This window comes from Drosophila pseudoobscura, chromosome 3, assembly GCF_009870125.1.
Source record: "Drosophila pseudoobscura strain MV-25-SWS-2005 chromosome 3, UCI_Dpse_MV25, whole genome shotgun sequence".
Taxonomy (NCBI): Eukaryota; Metazoa; Arthropoda; class Insecta; order Diptera; family Drosophilidae; genus Drosophila; species Drosophila pseudoobscura.
Genome location: NC_046680.1, coordinates 19,242,325 through 19,261,523, shown reverse-complemented (window position 1 = coordinate 19,261,523; position 19,199 = coordinate 19,242,325). Strand labels below are relative to the sequence as shown.

Sequence of the window (19,199 nt, the reverse complement as noted above, 5' to 3'; positions counted from 1 at the left end):
TCCAGGATTCGGGACCTAGAACTAGTTCATTCTTAACGAAAAGCAAGCCAGAGCGCTCCCCCACTGTCCATCCCTAATGTGAGACCATCACGCTGCCCATCAGTGGATCATTAACCAACCTAATGACAGCAATTATTCCACACCAGTCCCAAAGGATCCGGGGTTTTGCGGGCCAGTTCGGTGTCCAACTTCACCGATGGCGCTTTGGCGCTTGTTCCGCCTGAGCAACCGGTACATCAGTTTGCACGCTCTGCTCCTGCTGCGGTTCTATCTGGCGCAGTTCTACTATCTGGGGCTCATGAGGGTACGCTATGAGGCTGCCCACAGCTCGGTGCACCTGACGCCCTATAGTGTGACCATAGCACGGATGCTGGGGCTGTTCTTCGCCTACTTCTTGAGCCTGGCCCTGCTGCACCCATACGTCCTCCTCCTGCACATCCAGCTGTTCGTGTTTGCCTGCTGCCTGCTGGTTCAGCCTCGGAGGGTGTACGAGGAGCGAATCCGGCTGATCAACTGCTTCCTGCGGCTCGCTCCGGAGCTGTACCGCAGATGTCGTTGCAAGCTGCGGCTGTCCTGGATGCTGGTGCTGCAGTTGGTCTTCAGGCTGCTCACCTTCAAGATGTACTTCGAGACCTTCATGCTGTCCAAGGACGCCACCTGGAAGCTGTTCTTCATGGCCGTGTTCGTGGTGCCCGTCTCGATGGCCATTTGGGTGATGGACATGACCTCCCATCTGGTGAGCATTGCACTCACGATTCTGACAAAATCCTTTGAGCTTATGAACGACGAGCTGGCCTCCATCGCCGAGAAGCTCCCCGTGGGGACACTCAAGGGCGATCACAGGGCGGTGCAGAGGCTCCAGCGCCGCCTACGATCTCTTCAGCGTCTACACCGTACCTATGCGAAGCTCACACAGGAGCTGCTCGACTGCATCACTCCACAACTGGTGCTGATCATCGTCTACAACCTCAGCATGATCTACTCGCTCTCCTATGTCCAGTGGCGGCGCATCTTCCAGATCGCCCTCTTGGCCAACAATCTGCGCCAGCTCATGCACTCCCTGGCCGCCCTGGTGGCTGCCGCCGCTGCCCCACAGGACACTTGCTGGTTGCAGGTGGCTCGCCTGCTGCAGTTCGACGAGATCCTCGCCACCCACGGCTGGCTGGAGAGGAGACGCTATCGCTGGCGGCTTCAGGACGGCGACAGTTGTAGCCAGAGCGTGAGACGTTGCCTGCTGCAGCCAGGCCTCCAGGTTCTGGGCCTGGTCACGCCCAACCGGCAGCTCTTCTTCCGCCTGGCTTTCGCCTACTGCAGCTTCCTACATCTGCACTACATGTGGAAGAAGTCGGCGGTGGTGTCCGAGCAGGACATAACGATTGACGTCGAGATTACCCATCCAAAAGGGAGGGCTTTCAAGTAATTTTTAAAGTAAGACTAATGTGTTGTGGTTACTGTTTGTAAAATACACTGAACATTCAAATGATATGAGAATTTTAGCTCGATTTCAGTGGACGGTGCTCTTCTGCAAGAAAATAATCACGTGGAGCCTTATTGAAGTGTTTGTTTTGGAGTACATACTGCTCTCCACCTAATACAATGTGCATTTTAAAATTCTTCCGCTGATAGGGATATGGGAAACAATTCGAAATTATGTTTTGCCTTTTCTCCTCCCCATCGGTGGGCCGTTTCTCATATGGTTTGATTAACTTTAGCAGGAAACTCTCTGGCAGCTTTAAGACATTTATCATGTATTTATTGCACTCTCCAGAAATTATTTGTTCAATGTAACACGCACTTTACAAGGACGAGCCGAGGAAGGCCAGGACCTTATTCCTCTCGTTCTTTGGGTGATTGTACATAATTTATGCATTCGCCAGTGCTGTAACATGCGCAAAAATAGCAGAGGAGCATTCTTCCGCCACCCCAGAGTCTGTCTTCCTGCTGATATATGTAATTGCATGGCTGGCCGAGCACTTGAGGTGCCAGTAAGTGTAGGTCCTGGGCCCTGCCTGGGCCCCCTACCAATCCTCACACATGCCTTTTCCTTCCGTTGGGCGGTGGGACCCCGTCTGGAGATGGGAATGGGGGATGTGGGGGGCGGAACCATAAATCATTTTTAAAACATTACCTCAACGAATGCGAATAAGTAGAAATATTTTATGTATACAATTTTGCACCTTCTAAAATGGCAAGAGATTTATAGAGGACTTCTCCTGGGGATTTGCGCACCCCCTTTGGAGCCAGTCCTGAAGAGGTGTCCCACCAGAGTTGATTACATTTCCCCTGTTCCCTGCTCCCAGTTCCCTTTTCCTGGCAAACTGCTTTCTCCATAGATTTATGTGAATTTTTGGCCTTTTCTTTTGGGGCATAAAATCTCGCTTATTCGTTGCACTCTCTGCCTTTGTCATATATCCTACATATACATATTCATATAAACATTGAAAATCAATTAAAATTGTTGGGCAAACATGAAATTGAATTTTGTATAAAGAACATCACCAAAAATAAAGGAATTTAAAGAAATTTTAATTGAATGAACTCGGTGATAAAATAAAACATTCTATTGGGGCTTAAAGTGGGACTTTGATTCGAGTAGAAAGTTTCCGTTTGCTCCAGCGAACTTTAACCTCTCTTCCAGCTATCTTTGATCTCCTTGGGGTTGTCGGTTGCGACTTCACTCCTTGGGGTTCATTCAGAACAACAAGAGACAAAAGATTGTGTGACAACTGGGGGAAAAGTTTGCCATAAGGGAGGGAGGGATAAGGGAGTGGTGGATACTGTACTCCTTGCCATCACACTTGTTGTTGCTGCCGTCTTTGTGGCTTGGAGAGTTTGGATTTTGCTGAAAAGCCAATAATTTTCTTTTGGCCAGCCTGAAACACAATGTGAGTTATGCCGACCACGGAATCAAGTCGCTGGCGGGAGACATCAGAGGGAGCCTAGCCCCTGGCCAAGGGCCCCCCTTTGTGTAAATCTCTTTAATTTATTAGATTTCATTAGACATTTCGGCGTTGAGTCTGGCCGCAGGGCGGGCTATTGGGGTGGCCAAAGCAGCACAATTTTTATATTAACAAGCTCCCAAACATGACTTTTCTTGCTTTGGCCATAAAAAGTAATAATGTGGCCGTAAAGGAGGCCAGGACAGAAAGGCCCAAAAGGAGAACGGAAACGAAAGGAAAGGACACGCAAAAGAGAGAAGGATACATAAAAGCATAGCATACTTTTCTGCCATGGACCCTTTGTCTTAGTGTCTTAGTCTTTGTGTCCAGGTGGGTGTGTGCTGCTGTCAAATCAAATTAGTTTCGACGGTTGCTGCCCCAGAGGTTTCAAGAGGGGCACCAATGTCCCCGACGTGGCTCTGCAAACATTTAATTTTGATTGAATTGGGAAAAAATTGGGAAATTGCCAAAAAATTCGAGGGATATTCTATTAAATAAGAGAGAATTTCGCCTATAACTATTCCATATATTCCAGTAATTACTTCCCAAATTATTTATCAGTTTAAATAAAAACAAATTGCTTTAAAAACACATGATAATTCTTATTTATTCATGCAAAGAGCGATAAAAGTGTACCCCATATATAATTCAAGCGCATCCCTGCCATATATTTTGCTGTGGAACCAAACCCTTGATGCAGACACAGACACAAATACATATATAATTTAGGATCACTTCAAATAAATTACACACTCAACAATGTCACACACACACACACACACGTACACAATCACACACCGGAGTAGGAGAGAAAGAAAAGGCAACAACGTTGTAATCAACAAAATTACACTAAAATACAGACAGAGAGGGAGAGAAAGGAGAAAAAAAGGAAATATATTTGACACGAATGCGTCGACGAGGATGACACAATAGCGGCATCGACCCCAGCCCTCACCTCCTCTCCGAACTCTTTGCCCCAAACCTCATTCCTCATCACTCTTCACTCGACCCCCTATCCCCCGACTCTTCAAAGCTCTTCAACCAACCAAAGCCAAAGTAAAACATGGCGGAAAGCCAGGATGCAAGGGCCGAACCTTTAGCTACCCTTGGAGATCGGTCGTTCCTCTGGATATTTTCAATAAAATGTATCATCACATTGGCCTTGAGTCAGTTCAAACTCTTGGAAAAAATGGTATACGGGTTTGTTTTATGGATTTCGTCAGTCCCAAGCCAGGAGCAGTAGAGTGAACATCAAAATTTCTTGTTTGATTTTCAGTTTTTCGTTTGGATTCCAGTTAAAAGGTGAACAAAAATTTGTGAAAAATATTTTGAAAAACAATTGGGCCTTTTTTTTTAGAACTTTAAGGATCAAAATGTGCTGTGGACCTTGTGGACCGTGCTGCGGAGGCTGCTACAGCCCTTGCTGTAGCCCATGCTGCGGCCCCTGTGGTCCTTGTGGCCCCTGCGGCCCTTGTGGCTCCTGTTGCAGTCCCTGCTGTGGACCGTGCTGTGGGCCCTGTTGCGGCGGTGGATGCTGCAGCAGCTGTGGACCATCCTGCTGAGGGATCATCGCGAGGCTCTTCACAGCTATAGCCAACGTCCGTCGAATCCAAAAGAACAACTGAATGTTACTTTCTAAATATCTTTGCTGACTTATTCGACTTGAAAACAAGATCAAGTCGTAATAAAGCTGGAATCGGGACGGACTTGATGGGTTTTTTTTATGTGCGAGTGGGAGGGCTCAATATCTGGCAGTGCCACAATGAAAATCTGCGACGATAGAATACTACAAGAGTAGAAATACTTATAGAAGACATTGAGACAGTGATTTGTCATGGCTTTGTCGATTTGGCTGCTAGTTCTGTATCGGAACTGGTTTCAAACACCTGATCAGAATCGTAATAGCCCTTGCTAGGGTATCGCAAAATGGCACAGCGCTCGAAGCCAAACAATGTAAAGTTGCTGCCAGGACATGACAAGGCGAGCAAGTGGCAAACCAGACTCCTGAAGGTGTATGTGTGTCTGTTCTGTATCTGTATCTGTATGTAGGTGCGACTCTCGCCGTGTGTGGGTGAGCGTGTGCCAGTGTGTATGGGTTCTCTGTCGTGTGCGACACTTTGTAACATATTTTTTCCCATTTTTTTTCACGCGAGACCCTCTTCTGTGCGAGTGTTTGCCTCTTTTTCGGCGTCACTCGTCAGTTTCTCGTCCTGTTCCGCTCTACCCCGTATGGATGGTGGTTTGTGTGTAACAGTGTTTTTCTCACGCAACGCGACACTCCCCAAACCCCCACACAGACACACACCTGTTCCACCCACCACGCGCGTATCAATCAGTTAAAAAAATTTAACGCTGCCAAAGGTTGAGAGGAAGGTTCCCATAGGGCGCTGTCATGGTGGCCAGGGTTGCTCCTGTTCCTGTTTCCGGTTACCCTCCATTGTTGTTGTAATTTTTATGGGTTCATTTATAACATTTATTTTGGTTTTTTACGATCTGAATTGTCTTTTGTTGCTTTATTATTATGTCTCACTCCGGCCTTTTACGAGAGCCTTCCACGCTAGCAGGCAACAAAAAATGAAGGAAAACCTTGGAAAGCTGTAAACGAAAACCAAATTGCCAGGCCAGGTAATGACGTTTTAAGTGTTCCACTGCGCGGCGGTGCAGAGCGGCGGTAGAGTGTTGAGAAGTGTGCCTAAACTGCTCGGGACAGCCTATGTAAGCTGTTCTGGCTGTTATAAAAGACCATAACGTGGTGCAGGTGACTCGTTGTGCATTGAATTTGATTAGCTAATGGAAATTGCCTTAAAGGCACTCTTTGGCATACGTTTGTTCATGATTTTTTGTTAAATCTTCTACGAAATTGAATGAATCGACGACATATTAAATCCAGGAAAACTTCATGTTCATGATTCCCAGTAAGATGACTACGCACCGCGTTATTTACTGTAAACTAAAACTACTCAAAATGCCTTTAAGCGCATTTTCCTGCAACAGACCTGGGTCTAATGCATTTCAACAATCTGCTCACATTTCGCCAGCCAGTTTTAAGGGAATGGGCCCATCCTATCAGGCCTTAACTGCATTATTCATGCACGTTTGGACAATAGCAGCCCAGAACTCTGACACTCCACTCCTCCGGGTGGCATTTCACACCCCTGGAGGCACTTTAGAAAATGAACCAAATGCTGGGCGGCAAAAATGCAGAAAAATCGCCAGCAAAGCAAAGTATTTTATAATAACTTTTCAACAATAGAACGAACGCTTTGTTTTCATTTTGATTACAATATTTTTTTTCTCTTTGTGGGTGTATTATAGCACTATATATATATGTGTGTGTATATATATTGTGCATAGATAAAATGAAGAGGAAGAAGGAGAAAAGAGAGCAACAGAAGGAGGAGAAAGAGGAGAAGGAGGAGAAACCTAGTTATAAAACAAATTATGCATTATTAAAAATACAACAGACGGAAGAAAGGAATGGAAAGAAACGATAATGGCAGCAGCATCGGCATCCGCAGCAGGACGAAAATGAGATGACGATGGAGAGCTGGCAATGAAGCCGCAAAAACTTGGCACAGACAACAGAAAATATATATACATATATATAGGAAAATAGGCGGCTGCGAAGAATGCCAGCGGAATGCTAAATTTTATAAATAGAGAACAGAACAACAGTGAGACGGAGGCCAGAGGAGGGCAGAGCGAGGCCAGGGGGAAAAGAGATTGAAGTGCCAGCAAATTTATGGAATACGAGCGTTTCCTATTTATCCTATTTTCCTCTTTTCCTCTTTTGTTGATTTACTTTTGCTCTGCGCAAATTGAATCAAATATAGAGGCAGGGCAGGCAGCTAAAGGATGCAGCGGAGACGGCAAAAGGCTGTCAAGGTTTGGGGGGCTCTACAGTCGAAAGGCAAACCTAGTTTTGTTCCTGCGACAATTTGCCGACTAGTTTCCTTGCTGCAGCTAAAAATCGGAATCTGAATGTGAATCTGACAAGCAGCCAAATATATTTTATTATATCTAGCATCCAAGGAGTTGCAGAGCTAGAGGCAGAGACAAGGGGCAGGGGAGGCCGACCGACAATGAGCATAGCATAGCAGAAGAGCAGAGTTGAGCATCAGAATCAGAATCTGAATCAGTGAATGTCAAACAAACTTTAATAAGTTTAGTTAACAGAAAGCCAACTGAGAACTTGAGCCAAGAAGCGAGCGCTTGGAAAGGGACTAAGAGCGAGGACAAGTTTGTGGGTAAGGAATGAGAACGGGAATGGAGGGGAGTTGGAAGCAGGGTAGGCATATGATTGAGACGGGAAGGAACTAGAAGGAGCAGTAATAGACCTTTAAAAGAGAGGAGTATCGTAGAACTATCTCCAGAAGTACCACCATATATGTATTTTATTACTTTAATAAACGGTTATTGTTTATGTTTCATTTCGAAGCTTTAATTCTATTTTTCCTGTATTTACACGCATTTGTGTGAAATGTATTTGCTAATTTTCCCGTATTACACGTTATTCTGGCAATATTGCCCGCATAAAATGTGCGAATGTGTTTGCTCCAATTCCGGGGCACTTCTCCGCTTTAAACAACCTCGCTCTCACACTCTTTTCCCTTTCTGCCTTGCTCTCCTTTCGTTTCACTGCCATCTGTGTTGCACAAACAACAGCCCGAATCGTTATATGCGGCTGTTAAATGTTAATTCTCGTTTAGCGTTGCACGCGGCGTATACGTAATTTTGTGCAAACTGATTTTTAGTTGTCCAACTGCCTGGCTCGCTGTCCGGACTGCAAGCTGCAGCTGTTGCACCGCACACATGCACACACGCACACCCACACATACACATATATGTATACCCCAACATTCACACAGTGCTGAGCGACCGCATTTTGAAGCGAGTTGATTTTACAGTTCATTCAGCATGTTGACCAAAATTGGCGCGGTTTTAATGCTTCCCTCTCCCGCACTCTCCTTCGCAACCTGGTTCCCTCTCGCCCACTTTGATATGAAATAAGTTTTGGTTGCTATTTTCGTTCTTCTTTATTTTGGCATTTTGTATTTTCGCTTAGCCCTGGAACCCGCGAGCCCCGAGTGCCAGAACAATGTGCGGACTATTAGCCAAAATGTTAAATGACACGTTGAATGCAACGATTTGTTGTTGTGTTTTAAAGGGTAGTGGCAGAAGCGAGGTGCAGTGTGTGCCGCATTGTGTGTGCGAGTGTGTCAGTTTTTGTGGTTTTTCGAGTACATGATTGCGTTTTTAACTGTGTTTCTACGGATTGTTTTCAGTGCTTTCGACTGGTTCTGCCCCGCTCTGTAATCGATTTCAGGTTTACTTTGAGTAAATATACAATTAATTTGAGTGCATTCTGGAGCAAACGCTTCCAACTAGCCACTCTTCCAATTCCAATATTCCATCACAAATCTTTAACGAATTTCTTTTCAAACTCTCGCCTTTCGAAATTAAATAGAATTTATCATGGGGCTGCCCAGAAGCGTTGTTAAGAAGAAGCTGCAATTGTTTTCTGGTGCTGCAACCAGAGAAGGGGCTAGAGCTGTAGCTGTAAGTGAAACACAAGCAGCCAAGCAGCTGGTCCGGGACCTGCAACCGGGGCCAAATGGATTATTAAATTTTCATGCTTCAGCTTGACTGGTAATCCAGGGAAACAAACGAAAATTGAAGTGCAACTGGCAGCAGGAGCTGAGAAAATTGAATGATTCCGGGGATTTGGATTGAGGTCGGGGCTCCAGCCAATTTACAGCACATGTCCTGGGAGGACAACAGATTTGCTGCTGCTTATTATGATCTCTCTGTCTCTCCGTCTCTCGGTCTGGCTGTCCGGGAGTGTGGTGGGGTTTAGTTCTGTGTTTTCCTGTAGGGTGACAATCTATGTAGGATTCCGACCCATTTGAACCCCAGCGCACGGGCACGTTGCCAAGGGTTTCGGTTCTGGGTGTAAATTTCAATTTGACTGCCACGGCGAGACTTGCAACATAAATCATACTTAGTGTTCTGGTTGCTACTGCTGCCGCTACTGTTGCTGTGGCTGTTTATCCTTTATTCTTGCCACAAGCTCATTTGTTGGCAACTGTTTTTGGCCTTTGCATTGTGCACATTGCATTTTCCCGTTTAGTCACGCGCCAAAGTCAAAGTTTTTCCTTGCTCCACCGATGAATTATGGAGGTGTTGCTCGGGTGGTTTTCCCTCTATGAGCTTAGCATTTTATTTCCATTTCCCTCGTTAAATGATGATGGATGATGATGGCAATTGCCCAACAAAGAGTACACACAGATAACTTAATTGCTCCGAAATGGGACGTAGCCCAAATGCCCAAGGCTATGGACCTGCAATTGTCATTTTCGCATCACTGATAAGTTAATCCGGGCATGGACCTGCTCCCTGCCCCGCCCCCTGCTCGGCTCCGAAGCGTCCCTTCTCTGACTTCTGGTTATGGCCATTAGCTGGGGCCAAATGGTGTTTTCACGGCAATGGGCAATGGGTTCCTGCTCCTGTGGCACATATGGTAATTAAAGAAGGTGCAGAGATCATCATCATCTGCTGGAAAGGTCGTTCGGGTTATCTCTTGCGAGCTTTGACAACATTTGAAGTGGAATCGTCTCTGTCTGTCAACAAGCCATTCTGGATCCTTTTTCCACTGTTTTCCCAAACTCTTTTGTTGCCATTAACAACCCTTTCAAGTGCCATAAATAGTTTGACAAGGAAACTAAATTCAGCTCGCGCCCTGAGTGGTGGGTCCTGCTCCACAAGTATCCAAGAGGACTCCGGCACGTTCCAGGACTCGAGGCACATCTGTTCCCAGTCGCGAGTACTCTTTTACACTTTCTCTCCTTCACTCTCTCTTCTTTTAAATGGGGAAAATGAAGTAAGTAAGACAACACAAAAGCTGCTTATGTGTTTATGTACATACGACTATGTATGTGTGTGTGTGTAATGGCGATGGCTGGCTGCGTGGCAGACTATGCCACACTTTTCTTTCGTTCAGCTAGCAGCTGTTTCTTAGGCTACTTAAACGGTGCCAGGAGAGTGTCGTCGCTCTTTCTCCCTTCGTCCATCTCGCTGTCTCTTTTTGTGTGAGTAGTGAATTATAGTAGCGTTTTTAGCCAAAGTTTAGACGCTTTTAATAGCCTCCAAGCAAGCACACACACACACACACTCTCATCCAAAGCATACACACATACATATATAATAGCATAAGACGACCACGTGGTTGTTATCATCCTCACTCTGTCTTGCAGGCACTCTGTTCCTTTCCTTCTGTCTTTGGACCTCTCGTTCTTTCGCCAGCACTTCCTCTCCTTCTCTGCGGCTCCAGACAATTCTTTAATTATCCAATTACAATGGCAGAAAAGAGGGAAAGAGACAAGAGAGGCAAAAACCTCTGCCTGCTGTCACTTTATACCTTCTCTCCTTTCTCCTTTCTGTTGTTCTACATTCCTTGGGAGCGTGCCTCTTCAAGTCACTTCTTCTTCAAGTCTCTTGAAGAGGATATTCTGATTTGGAATAGAGGCCTTTATAGAAGCGATCGCTCGAAAAACAAGTATTTTTCTTACGTTAATCAAAGCAAACTTACAAATTTCTCCACAACTACCGCAAGGTAGATCATTTTCGGATCACAGGATCTAAGGGTATTTAAAGCTTCGTCTTTGAAAGCTAACCCTGGGCCACCCCTCTTCCCTGTTCCTGGCTGGATTTTTATAAGCTTATTTAGTCCGGCGATTGGGGCTACTTCCACTCAAGTGTTTTCATTTTCTTTGGCTCCCTTCTTCTTTTGCTTATTATCGGCTAACGGTAAGTTAAGCTGCTTTCAATAACTGTTAAGTCGAGGCTGCAATCTCGCCCCTGGGGAATAATTCCACTGTTCTCCATTGCCACAGCTTCTCAGGCTAATCAAAATCAAATTAGTTTTTTAAAATCATCATCAACAGCAGAAGATGGCGAAGGAGGTGCTGGAGCTGGAGGAGGCATCTCGTGTCCTGGCAGGTCGTTAAATCCTTACGCCATTGCCAGTTCCCGTCGCTGCCATGGTTGTGGATGCCGCAGTAACGTTAAGCCGGGCAGAAGAGAATTTAATGCCGTAAATTGACTGCGTGAAATGAGGTTAATGCTCAATAATGCATGCGAGTAAATGCAGAAAGCCAACTGAACTCGTTTTGACTCTGGCTCTCGGTGTGGCTCTGCGTCTGGCTCCAGTTGCTCCCCCTCTGCGTCCTGCTCCTGTTCGTGCTGCCCTGATCCTTTGTTGTTGCTGGTTTTGCTCTTGTTCTCGGGTTATCGATGCATTGACACAAATATTTGTGGGCCTCATACGCACACGCACACGCTCGCAGATGCAAGCATACATATACAGACACAAACACATACAAGTGTATTTCTGTGCTCAGGATTTTTGCACCAATAACTTTTGCTTTATGACAGCCCAAATGCACAGTGGTCTGAGATGCATTCGCATTTACATTTGCCCCAACAAAAGTTCCTTCCCTCCTTCAAAGAACAGGCCTTATCCCACTGTGAGCAGTCGCTTGGGAAAGCTGTAAGGTAAACCAAAGAGAAAATCATTAATAAAGCAGCTTAACATTGCATTAACACTGCAAATTTATACATATATGTGTCTCTACATGCGAGTTTATGCTCGGGTGTTCTGTATATTCGTATAGATTAAGCTCCATTCAGTGCAAAGGAGATTTAAAAGTCGACAAGTTGAATAATTTGTAGGTCCCGACCACAGAGGCAGAACACCAGACAGACAAAGCCAGAGGACTCATGGCAAAAAAGGACGGGAGGAGAAAACACACACACTAGTTCCTGCATAGATGCATGCATTAGTCGGGGACATAATGTCCTGCAAATTGTAGACATTTTTCAATTTAATGAGGTGCTTTACTCTAAATTTTTCACAAAGGCTAGCTGCAGAGAGAGAGAGACAGAGAGGTCCAGAGCCAGTGCCAGAGGCCACTCGAAGAGCCAAGGATAAGTACATCATTGAAATGGCACTGGCCGCCTGTCGGTTGCCCTGTCCGTCCGTTGGCAGGGCCATTAAAATGGTAAATTGTGGCCGGGAAATTGCATCATTCTTTAGTATCATTTCACAGTTGCGTTTCGTTCTCGTTTTCGTTTTCATTTCCACTCTCCTGCGGCCACTGGGAGGCTCCTATTGGCCTAACTAACTATCTAACAGTGCACATTACTCATACGCCGCGTGGTGCAGCCTGCCCAATGACTGCCAGCATTCCGCAGCGGCAGTTGCACATCATTATACTCGTACTTCACCCAACATCCCAGAACCATCCTTTAACTCAGACCCTGCTCCAGGCTCCATCTTATCCACATGCTCGTCAACGTCAAGTGCCTGACTGTCAGCCGTGTCTTTGAGGCCTCTGCCAGATGAGGACATCACGCCAGACGAAAGAGTGTCGGTGTCTGTGTCTTTGCATATGTCAAGCGGCTGCTAAATGTCATCCAACACCAAGACATAGGCACCCCAGAGGCAGCCCAAAGCCAGTCAAAGCATCATCCGGGGCCGATGCAAGTGTTTCGCTCTGCGGCAACTATTTTTGGGCTGCAAAAGTGAAGAGATCTTTTGGCAAACGATAGGAGAGGGCAGGCAGCAGGGCTATAAGGGAATGATGTCTTACTAAATCTTTATTATACCTGGCACATGGAGATTACAAGGGTAAACTCTTGCTGTGTTCGTGGAAATATTCCTCGTCCGACTGTTTGTAGTCATTTCCAAAAGCGGGTATCCTTTAGTCGACTATAGCTTTCTTCCTTGTTAGACATATTTTCTCTCACAGTTTCAATGATTTACGAGTACTACTGTTCTGCTTTTCACACTCCTCTGTACTCTGTGTCTCTCCTCCGAGTTGGCGCTCTCCACTTCTCAACAAACTTGAGGTCTGCTCTGCCACCCAGCATCCCAACAAAGTGTTAATGAGCACGACACGCAGACACTTCAATATATTGCGCTCTGGTTGCTTTCATTATACGTTATTATCGCAGCGACAGAACCAGTGGCACTGTGCGTATGCGTAATTTTTTGTCACTTATGTAGTTTGCATTTTGACAACAGCTCCCTGGCCTCTGACACACCATAGCATACCACATGATGCCGCCTCTCACCAGCCCCCACCCATACGGGTGGCCGTGTCAAGTGTTTGCTGCAGATTTTAATTTCGGCCACTTGATGTCTGCCCTGCCCCTGTTCCTGCCCATGCCAGTCTGCTGCCGTATCCTGTTTGATGGTTGCGCAGAAAAAATAAAGGAATTAAATTAAAATTTTAATTAAAACAAGCGCTTGTCTCCCATGGATAAAGCAGCCATGATGATCTTTGCATATACATACACTCGCACTTAAAGCCAGAGGCTATTTAATGGGACGTGTGTGTTTCCGAGGATGCTGCCGCTTAAGGATATCTTTGAGGCTGAAGCTGTCAAGGAGCTGTTGGAATGCGGCTTAAATGTCAGCTTGACGAGAGACCCGTTTTGGGCCAAGTCAAGCGGCTGAGTTATTGGTCATCGGGACTGAAGCAGATGGTGCTAAATGGCAATATGATATCTGTAGCTGTGCGGAAGGAATAAAGGTATTATTAACACGCTTAAGATTACAAGGTACTTTTAAGGATATTCCTCATACATATTTCCTAAACCTTTCCTAACCTGTAACTGGCAGTTGACTTTTCTCTTTTTACAATATTAAACGCAACAATTTCAATGCTGATTTTCACCCGGCTCGTTACGCCATCATGCCAGGAGCAGAAGAAGAACCAGAACCAGAAACAGTGGCCTTGCCCCATTCACCCCGAGAGTTGTCATCATCATCAGCTAATGACCCTGGAAAATGGCCAAAATAAACGATAACTGAAGGCTGCCCAGTATGGGGCCTGGTCTGCTCTTCGGCTGGCTGCAAAATAACACAGATTAAAGCCGGCTTCCGGCAATTTTCAACATCATAAATAATATTTCAATAAATGTACATTACATTTGCCTTGTCTCCCGCTGAGCACTTAATTACGTTATGATGGCCGTCCTGGCAAGCCTGGGAGCCCTGGTCCCAGCCCTGCTTAATGCTTGCAACAATATTGATGGCAAATCTGGTACCGCCCAAGGCTGTATCACGGCTGAGTTATGAAAGCAGCAGGCGGCAGGTTTTACATTTCATTAAGATTAAGTTCGGACCTGCATCGCCGTTCATGAAAAATACATCGGGAGGGTGGAGGGAAAATCGTAATAATTGAATTGATTTCTTTTATTCAATCTCCGCTTTGTTCTCTCCGCCATAGCCACATGATGCGCTTAGTAGATTTTCTCGTTCTCGTCCTCCCTCTCTGTACTTCTTCAGCTCTCCCTCCACCTTTCTGTCCCGCTCTATTGACGTCTTTTGTTTTCGCTTGCCAATTTTTGCTGGCCAGCGAAATGAAAATTGAAAATTGAATATTTCCGGCGACACAATGGGAGAGCAAGAGCAGAGGAGCAGCATCAATAGCATCAACAGCAAGAGAAAATCCGTTTTTCTGTTTTCGCCACTGACCTAACCTCACAACCTTCCCTTCATTCCCCCCTCAACATTTCTCCAACCCCCTTTCATTGTCATTCCCCTCTCCAATCACACTCCTCAACCACTATTCCGCGACCTCTGCTGCATTCTGTTGGATTTGCTTTATTCTGTTTTTGAATCGAAAATTGCATTGCTGAGGTAAAAATTGTGTTCCGCTGGCAGAGAGTGAGAGATAGAAGGAGAATAGACAGAGATAGAGATACACAAAGAGGGTGTTCAAAAATATGGCAGCCAACGGAAACGGAAATAAGCCAAGCGCCTTCAGCTGCTTCAGATTTCGAAAGACAGTTGAAAGCTGTTTGGAATTCTGAGTCGAGAGTCGCGATTGCAGGTGATTCTATCGAACAGCGAATGGGAATTAGAATTTAATCAAACTAAGTTTCTTCAGGGAGTTTGGACTTCATTAATGGTTTCCGTGTCTAAGAGGCCAAAGGAAGAAAAACGATAGAGATTATCTTTAATCGGATTTCAATCAAATTGTACATATAAATCAATTTTAAGCCAGCTTTTGTTATTAATTTGTTAAAATGGTTTAAACTTTAATGTGAGATCAAAGGTAATCGAGACTTGGCCAAAATGGCATATATACTGATATGTACCAATACGTATATGGTATATGGTACGTTTGTACATCGAAATAAAGCAGAGGATAATCCCACTTTGGCCACAATTTAATTACATTTTCACCACAAGAGAAGCTGCCCCTCCGCAGTGCCATTTCCCGGCGCATTAGGGATCCGCCTGGGTATTGAATTAAACGAACATTAAAATAGATTTCAAAAGTGGAAAAAGGGCGCAAAAAAATGCAAACTAACTGGGAGTACGAACGAGCACTCTCGCGGTAAATCCGCCACAGAAAACAATGCACAAATCCCATTTGAGCGCCGCCTGCAATTAAATACATTCTGGGTGAAGGAGGGGCAGGCGAGGCAGACCAGTGGTTCGTGTGGCAGAGAGGAAAGCACACATGGGTCCGAGTCCCGGGCCCCGAGTCCGAGAGCCACTAAAGCCGGAACTACACAAATCGCATAAAACACAGTGCCACCAGAGAATAGTGCAGAGTAGGGAGTGATGCGTGGAGAGTGCCCCAAGAAGTTGGACGCCAAAAAAAGTGACATAAAAAGTACACAGCCTCGACACTGATTCAAAAATGTATTCAAAATCCACCCCGAAAAGGGTGTGGGCAAAATGTAGGGAAAGCTTGCATATGGGGTGGGGAATATAAAACCCTGGATGGACCAGAAACTGCCCAAAAAATGCTCTTCTCCCTCTCTCCGGCTGTGTCTCTCTTTTAAGCCGCATTACAAGTGCAGGCAGCTCGCCGAATCGGGATTACCAGCAGCCAAAATGCAGCTGCGACCACCGCTGGAAAGTGGTTCAAAAGGGGCTCCATGGGGGTGCTCCCCAGTGGGCGGGGCCGTGGGTCGACAGCGAGTAAACAAGCGACTTTTCGGCGCTTTTTCCTGTTATCGAGCGCGTCCATTTTAATGTTGTTCTCTTTTTTTTCTTTTGCTGGAAAATGTATGCCAAGTGTCTGATAATTGAAATGCGCAAGAGTAGAGGTGGAAAGGGATAGTAGAGATCTCAGGGATAGGCAACAAGAGGGTCCCCCAAGTTCAGAACTAAAGAGTGGACCTCAATGGAGCTCAATGGACCGCAAGAAATAATCAAATGGAACTTAAGTCAAAGGCCAGGAGCTCATTTAAAATGTTCAAAATGTAAACAAATGGATCTCAAGTCAAACATATCCAAAACACATTTAAAATATTCCACATTTTTAAAATTCCCTAAAAACTTCAACACCAAACGATGTCTCGTCGGTCGAGTCGTGGGGCGACTGATGGCAGAGCTGGCAGAGACTTTTTCCATCGCCAGAGCATGACCTATCTGGACACGATAATAGAGAAGCTGTTGTCGGACGGCGCAAATCCGCGGGCCAACGAGCTGACCGAGAATGAGCTGAAGGACATTTGCATGTCGGCAAGGTCGCTGTTCCTCTCGCAGCCCATGCTGCTGGAGCTGAGTGCGCCGGTGAAGATCTGCGGGGACATACATGGGCAGTACAAGGACCTGGTGAGGATATTCAAGAAGTGCGGCTATCCGCCGAGTGCCAACTACCTGTTCCTCGGGGACTACGTGGACCGGGGCCAGAACTCGATCGAGACACTCACCCTCCTGCTGGCCTACAAGCTGCGCTACCCGCTGAACTTCTTCCTGCTGCGGGGCAACCACGAGTCGCCGGAGTTGAACCAGATCTACGGCTTCTTCGACGAGTGCAAGAGGCGCTACAGCATCAAGATGTGGCGCTCCTTTGTCGACTGCTACGCCTGCATGCCGGTGACAGCCATTGTTTCGGACAGGATCTTCTGCGTGCACGGGGGCCTCAGTCCGGACCTGAATACGCTCGATGATATCCGGAATTTGAAGCGACCTGCCGACGTGCCCGGCACCGGCCTGCTCTGTGATCTGCTGTGGTCCGATCCGGACTCCACCACTGATGGCTGGGGCTGGAACGAGCGCGGCGTTAGCGTCACCTTCGGCCACCTCATTGTGGAGCGCTTCCTGCGGCAGTACAACTTCAACCTGATCGCCCGAGCCCATCAGGTCGTGGCGGATGGCTATGAGTTCTTTGCTAACCGCCAGCTAGTGACCATCTTCTCGGCCCCCAATTATTGCAACATCTTCGACAACTGCGGCGCCGTTCTGGTCGTGGACGACTCTCTGGTCTGTCACTTCACCATCATTCGACCAGATCATTCGCCTCCCTTCATTGTGAGGAAAGGGCAGAATACTCCGAGCGCCACACCACCGCCGGCTGGACAGGAGTCCAAAGGTTGATTGGGATTTTGTTGTTATTCATAATCGTGGAAAATAAATGTCTGGACATATTTTGGGATTCATTTGAAAGGAGAGTTCATGGGTTCTGGCTAACATTTTGTACATATCGAAATTAAATAAGTGTTCTTTCTAAGGGTCTTTTTCTCAATGCTTTTCCTCAGCTGACAACCAATTTATTGCCTCCAATTATGGTTCAATCGAAGGGCATTTGAGGGTCACTCACTGGGGATTCTCCGCCAATGAAATGAGTAATAAATCCCAATTAAAATGTAATTTAAATTCTCAATACCACAGCAAGAGGTAAGTGGAGCTAGAGGCTAAAGATGCCAAATATGGGTGCACAAACGGAGAACCCAGACAAAGAGGGACAAAGAGGCGGTGTGGTTCAGAGTTTAACCCCTCGCCCGGCTGGGAGTAACGTGGAGCAAGCAGTGGTAAGGTGAGGTGGTCCAAATAACGTTGGTAACTTTTGTTTGACTTTGTAAAACGTCTGCCTGGCCGCAATTTTCGCAGAGAAAATAATTCCATGCGCAAATATTTAAATGCGGCTGAGGCGCGTGCCGACCTACCGCCCTCCCGCCCTACCGCCCTACCGCCCTCCCGCCTGCTTCCAGCCCGCAGACAAACTCATTTTGTTTACAATAAAAACGTAATTTAAACATCCATGTGTGCCAACATAAACAAAGGTTTTTCCGGCGTTTTCCCAAGCAAAGCGCGGAGGAGTCGGCGGCACTGGGGGAGGCATAAAGAAAAATAAATTAAATAATCTGAGCAAACAGGAAAACTGCACTACCCCCGGGCTTGTGTGCGTAACTATTATGTAGAAAAATAAATAAATAAATAAGAGAGGTTTACTATAAATTATCGACATGGCGACAGGAAGGAGTCGAGGAGTCCATGAGAAACGCTCTCTTGAGAGGCAAAGAAAATGTAATAATATTGATCGAAAAACAATATACCATCCAACTCAACGAATACCGCCTTTTACAGGCAAATGTCTATATAAATATTTGTTATGTTCGATTGCAGGGCTGCCTGATTATGATTATATGGAGAACGGTGATGGCCGCATGGCGCATACGTGATTTCTGCAATTAATTTGTACGCTCTTTTTTGTCGAACAATTTAATGCCATTTAAATCAATTTCGTGACGATTTTGCATAAAAAGTAATGGTGCGTGGAAATTATATGCTTTAGGGGAATGGCGTCCTCTAAAAAGGTTTGCGTACTGCAAATAATTTCGTGTGATATTGATTTCATTTGATGGCGATTAAATATTGAACAAAGTCTGCCTTACCCTCTGCCTTATTTCCTCTTCACACCTGCCAGATTCCACCCCTACGATTATATAGGCACAATAAAATAAAAAACGAAAGCCAGGCACTTGCCTTTATGGGTAACAAAAACTTTATGCTGGCATTTCGGGGAAACAACAGGAAGAAGCCCCGAAAAAAGGGAAAAATTAAATAAAAATGTAGACACAACGAAATGATATGGTGGCACTTACAGTAAAGGTGTAGCAGCACGGAGACGGGGATCCGGACAGATGATGTATAAAAATGTCAACGGCAACAAGCGAGAAACTTGTAAGTGTCCGTGGCAGTTGCAGGGGCTAGGACTGGGGCTGGGGCAGTGGCAGGGGAGAAAACTTTACCAAACGGTGTCAAAACATAAAAAGGAAAATTAAGCAAAAGAAAAAAGGCATCCCATGCGAGCGTGTGTCTGTGTGTGTGCGCTTTTTAGTGGCTTCACCTCTGTTCCTGACACCTGCGCAGAGTATATCCTTGAGAACGGCTCCAGCTCCGGCTCCGTCGACCAGGAAATGAGAAAATAAAGAGAACGAAAGGCAGGA

The 19,199-nt window shown here is 45.9% G+C and overlaps 3 protein-coding genes and 1 long non-coding RNA gene across 4 annotated transcripts in view; 3 read left to right on the top strand and 1 right to left on the bottom strand.

Moving 5' to 3' along the window:
* The first annotated feature begins 52 nt into the window (after positions 1-52).
* Grl58a (Gustatory receptor-like 58a) lies at positions 53-1,420 on the top strand. The gene has a single exon (XM_001361657.4). It carries the CDS (start codon positions 197-199, stop codon positions 1,418-1,420), a length of 1,224 nt encoding a protein of 407 aa, XP_001361694.2. The 5' UTR covers positions 53-196.
* A 2,675-nt stretch (positions 1,421-4,095) lies between these two features.
* On the top strand, positions 4,096-4,643 carry LOC117183738 (uncharacterized). The gene is made up of 2 exons (XR_004468890.1): positions 4,096-4,241; positions 4,297-4,643. It is a non-coding gene; the product is annotated as an uncharacterized lncRNA (long non-coding RNA).
* A 5,829-nt stretch (positions 4,644-10,472) lies between these two features.
* Positions 10,473-19,199, bottom strand: part of Gr58a (Gustatory receptor 58a) — a 74,386-nt gene continuing 65,659 nt past the window's right edge. The window contains exon 4 of the transcript XR_004468582.1: positions 10,473-11,485. The gene's annotated coding sequence lies outside the window, so the exon portion shown is untranslated. The remainder of the gene's footprint in view (positions 11,486-19,199) is intronic.
* PpD5 (Protein phosphatase D5) lies at positions 16,237-17,408 on the top strand. The gene has a single exon (XM_001361656.3). It carries the CDS (start codon positions 16,318-16,320, stop codon positions 17,344-17,346), a length of 1,029 nt encoding a protein of 342 aa, XP_001361693.2. The 5' UTR covers positions 16,237-16,317; the 3' UTR covers positions 17,347-17,408.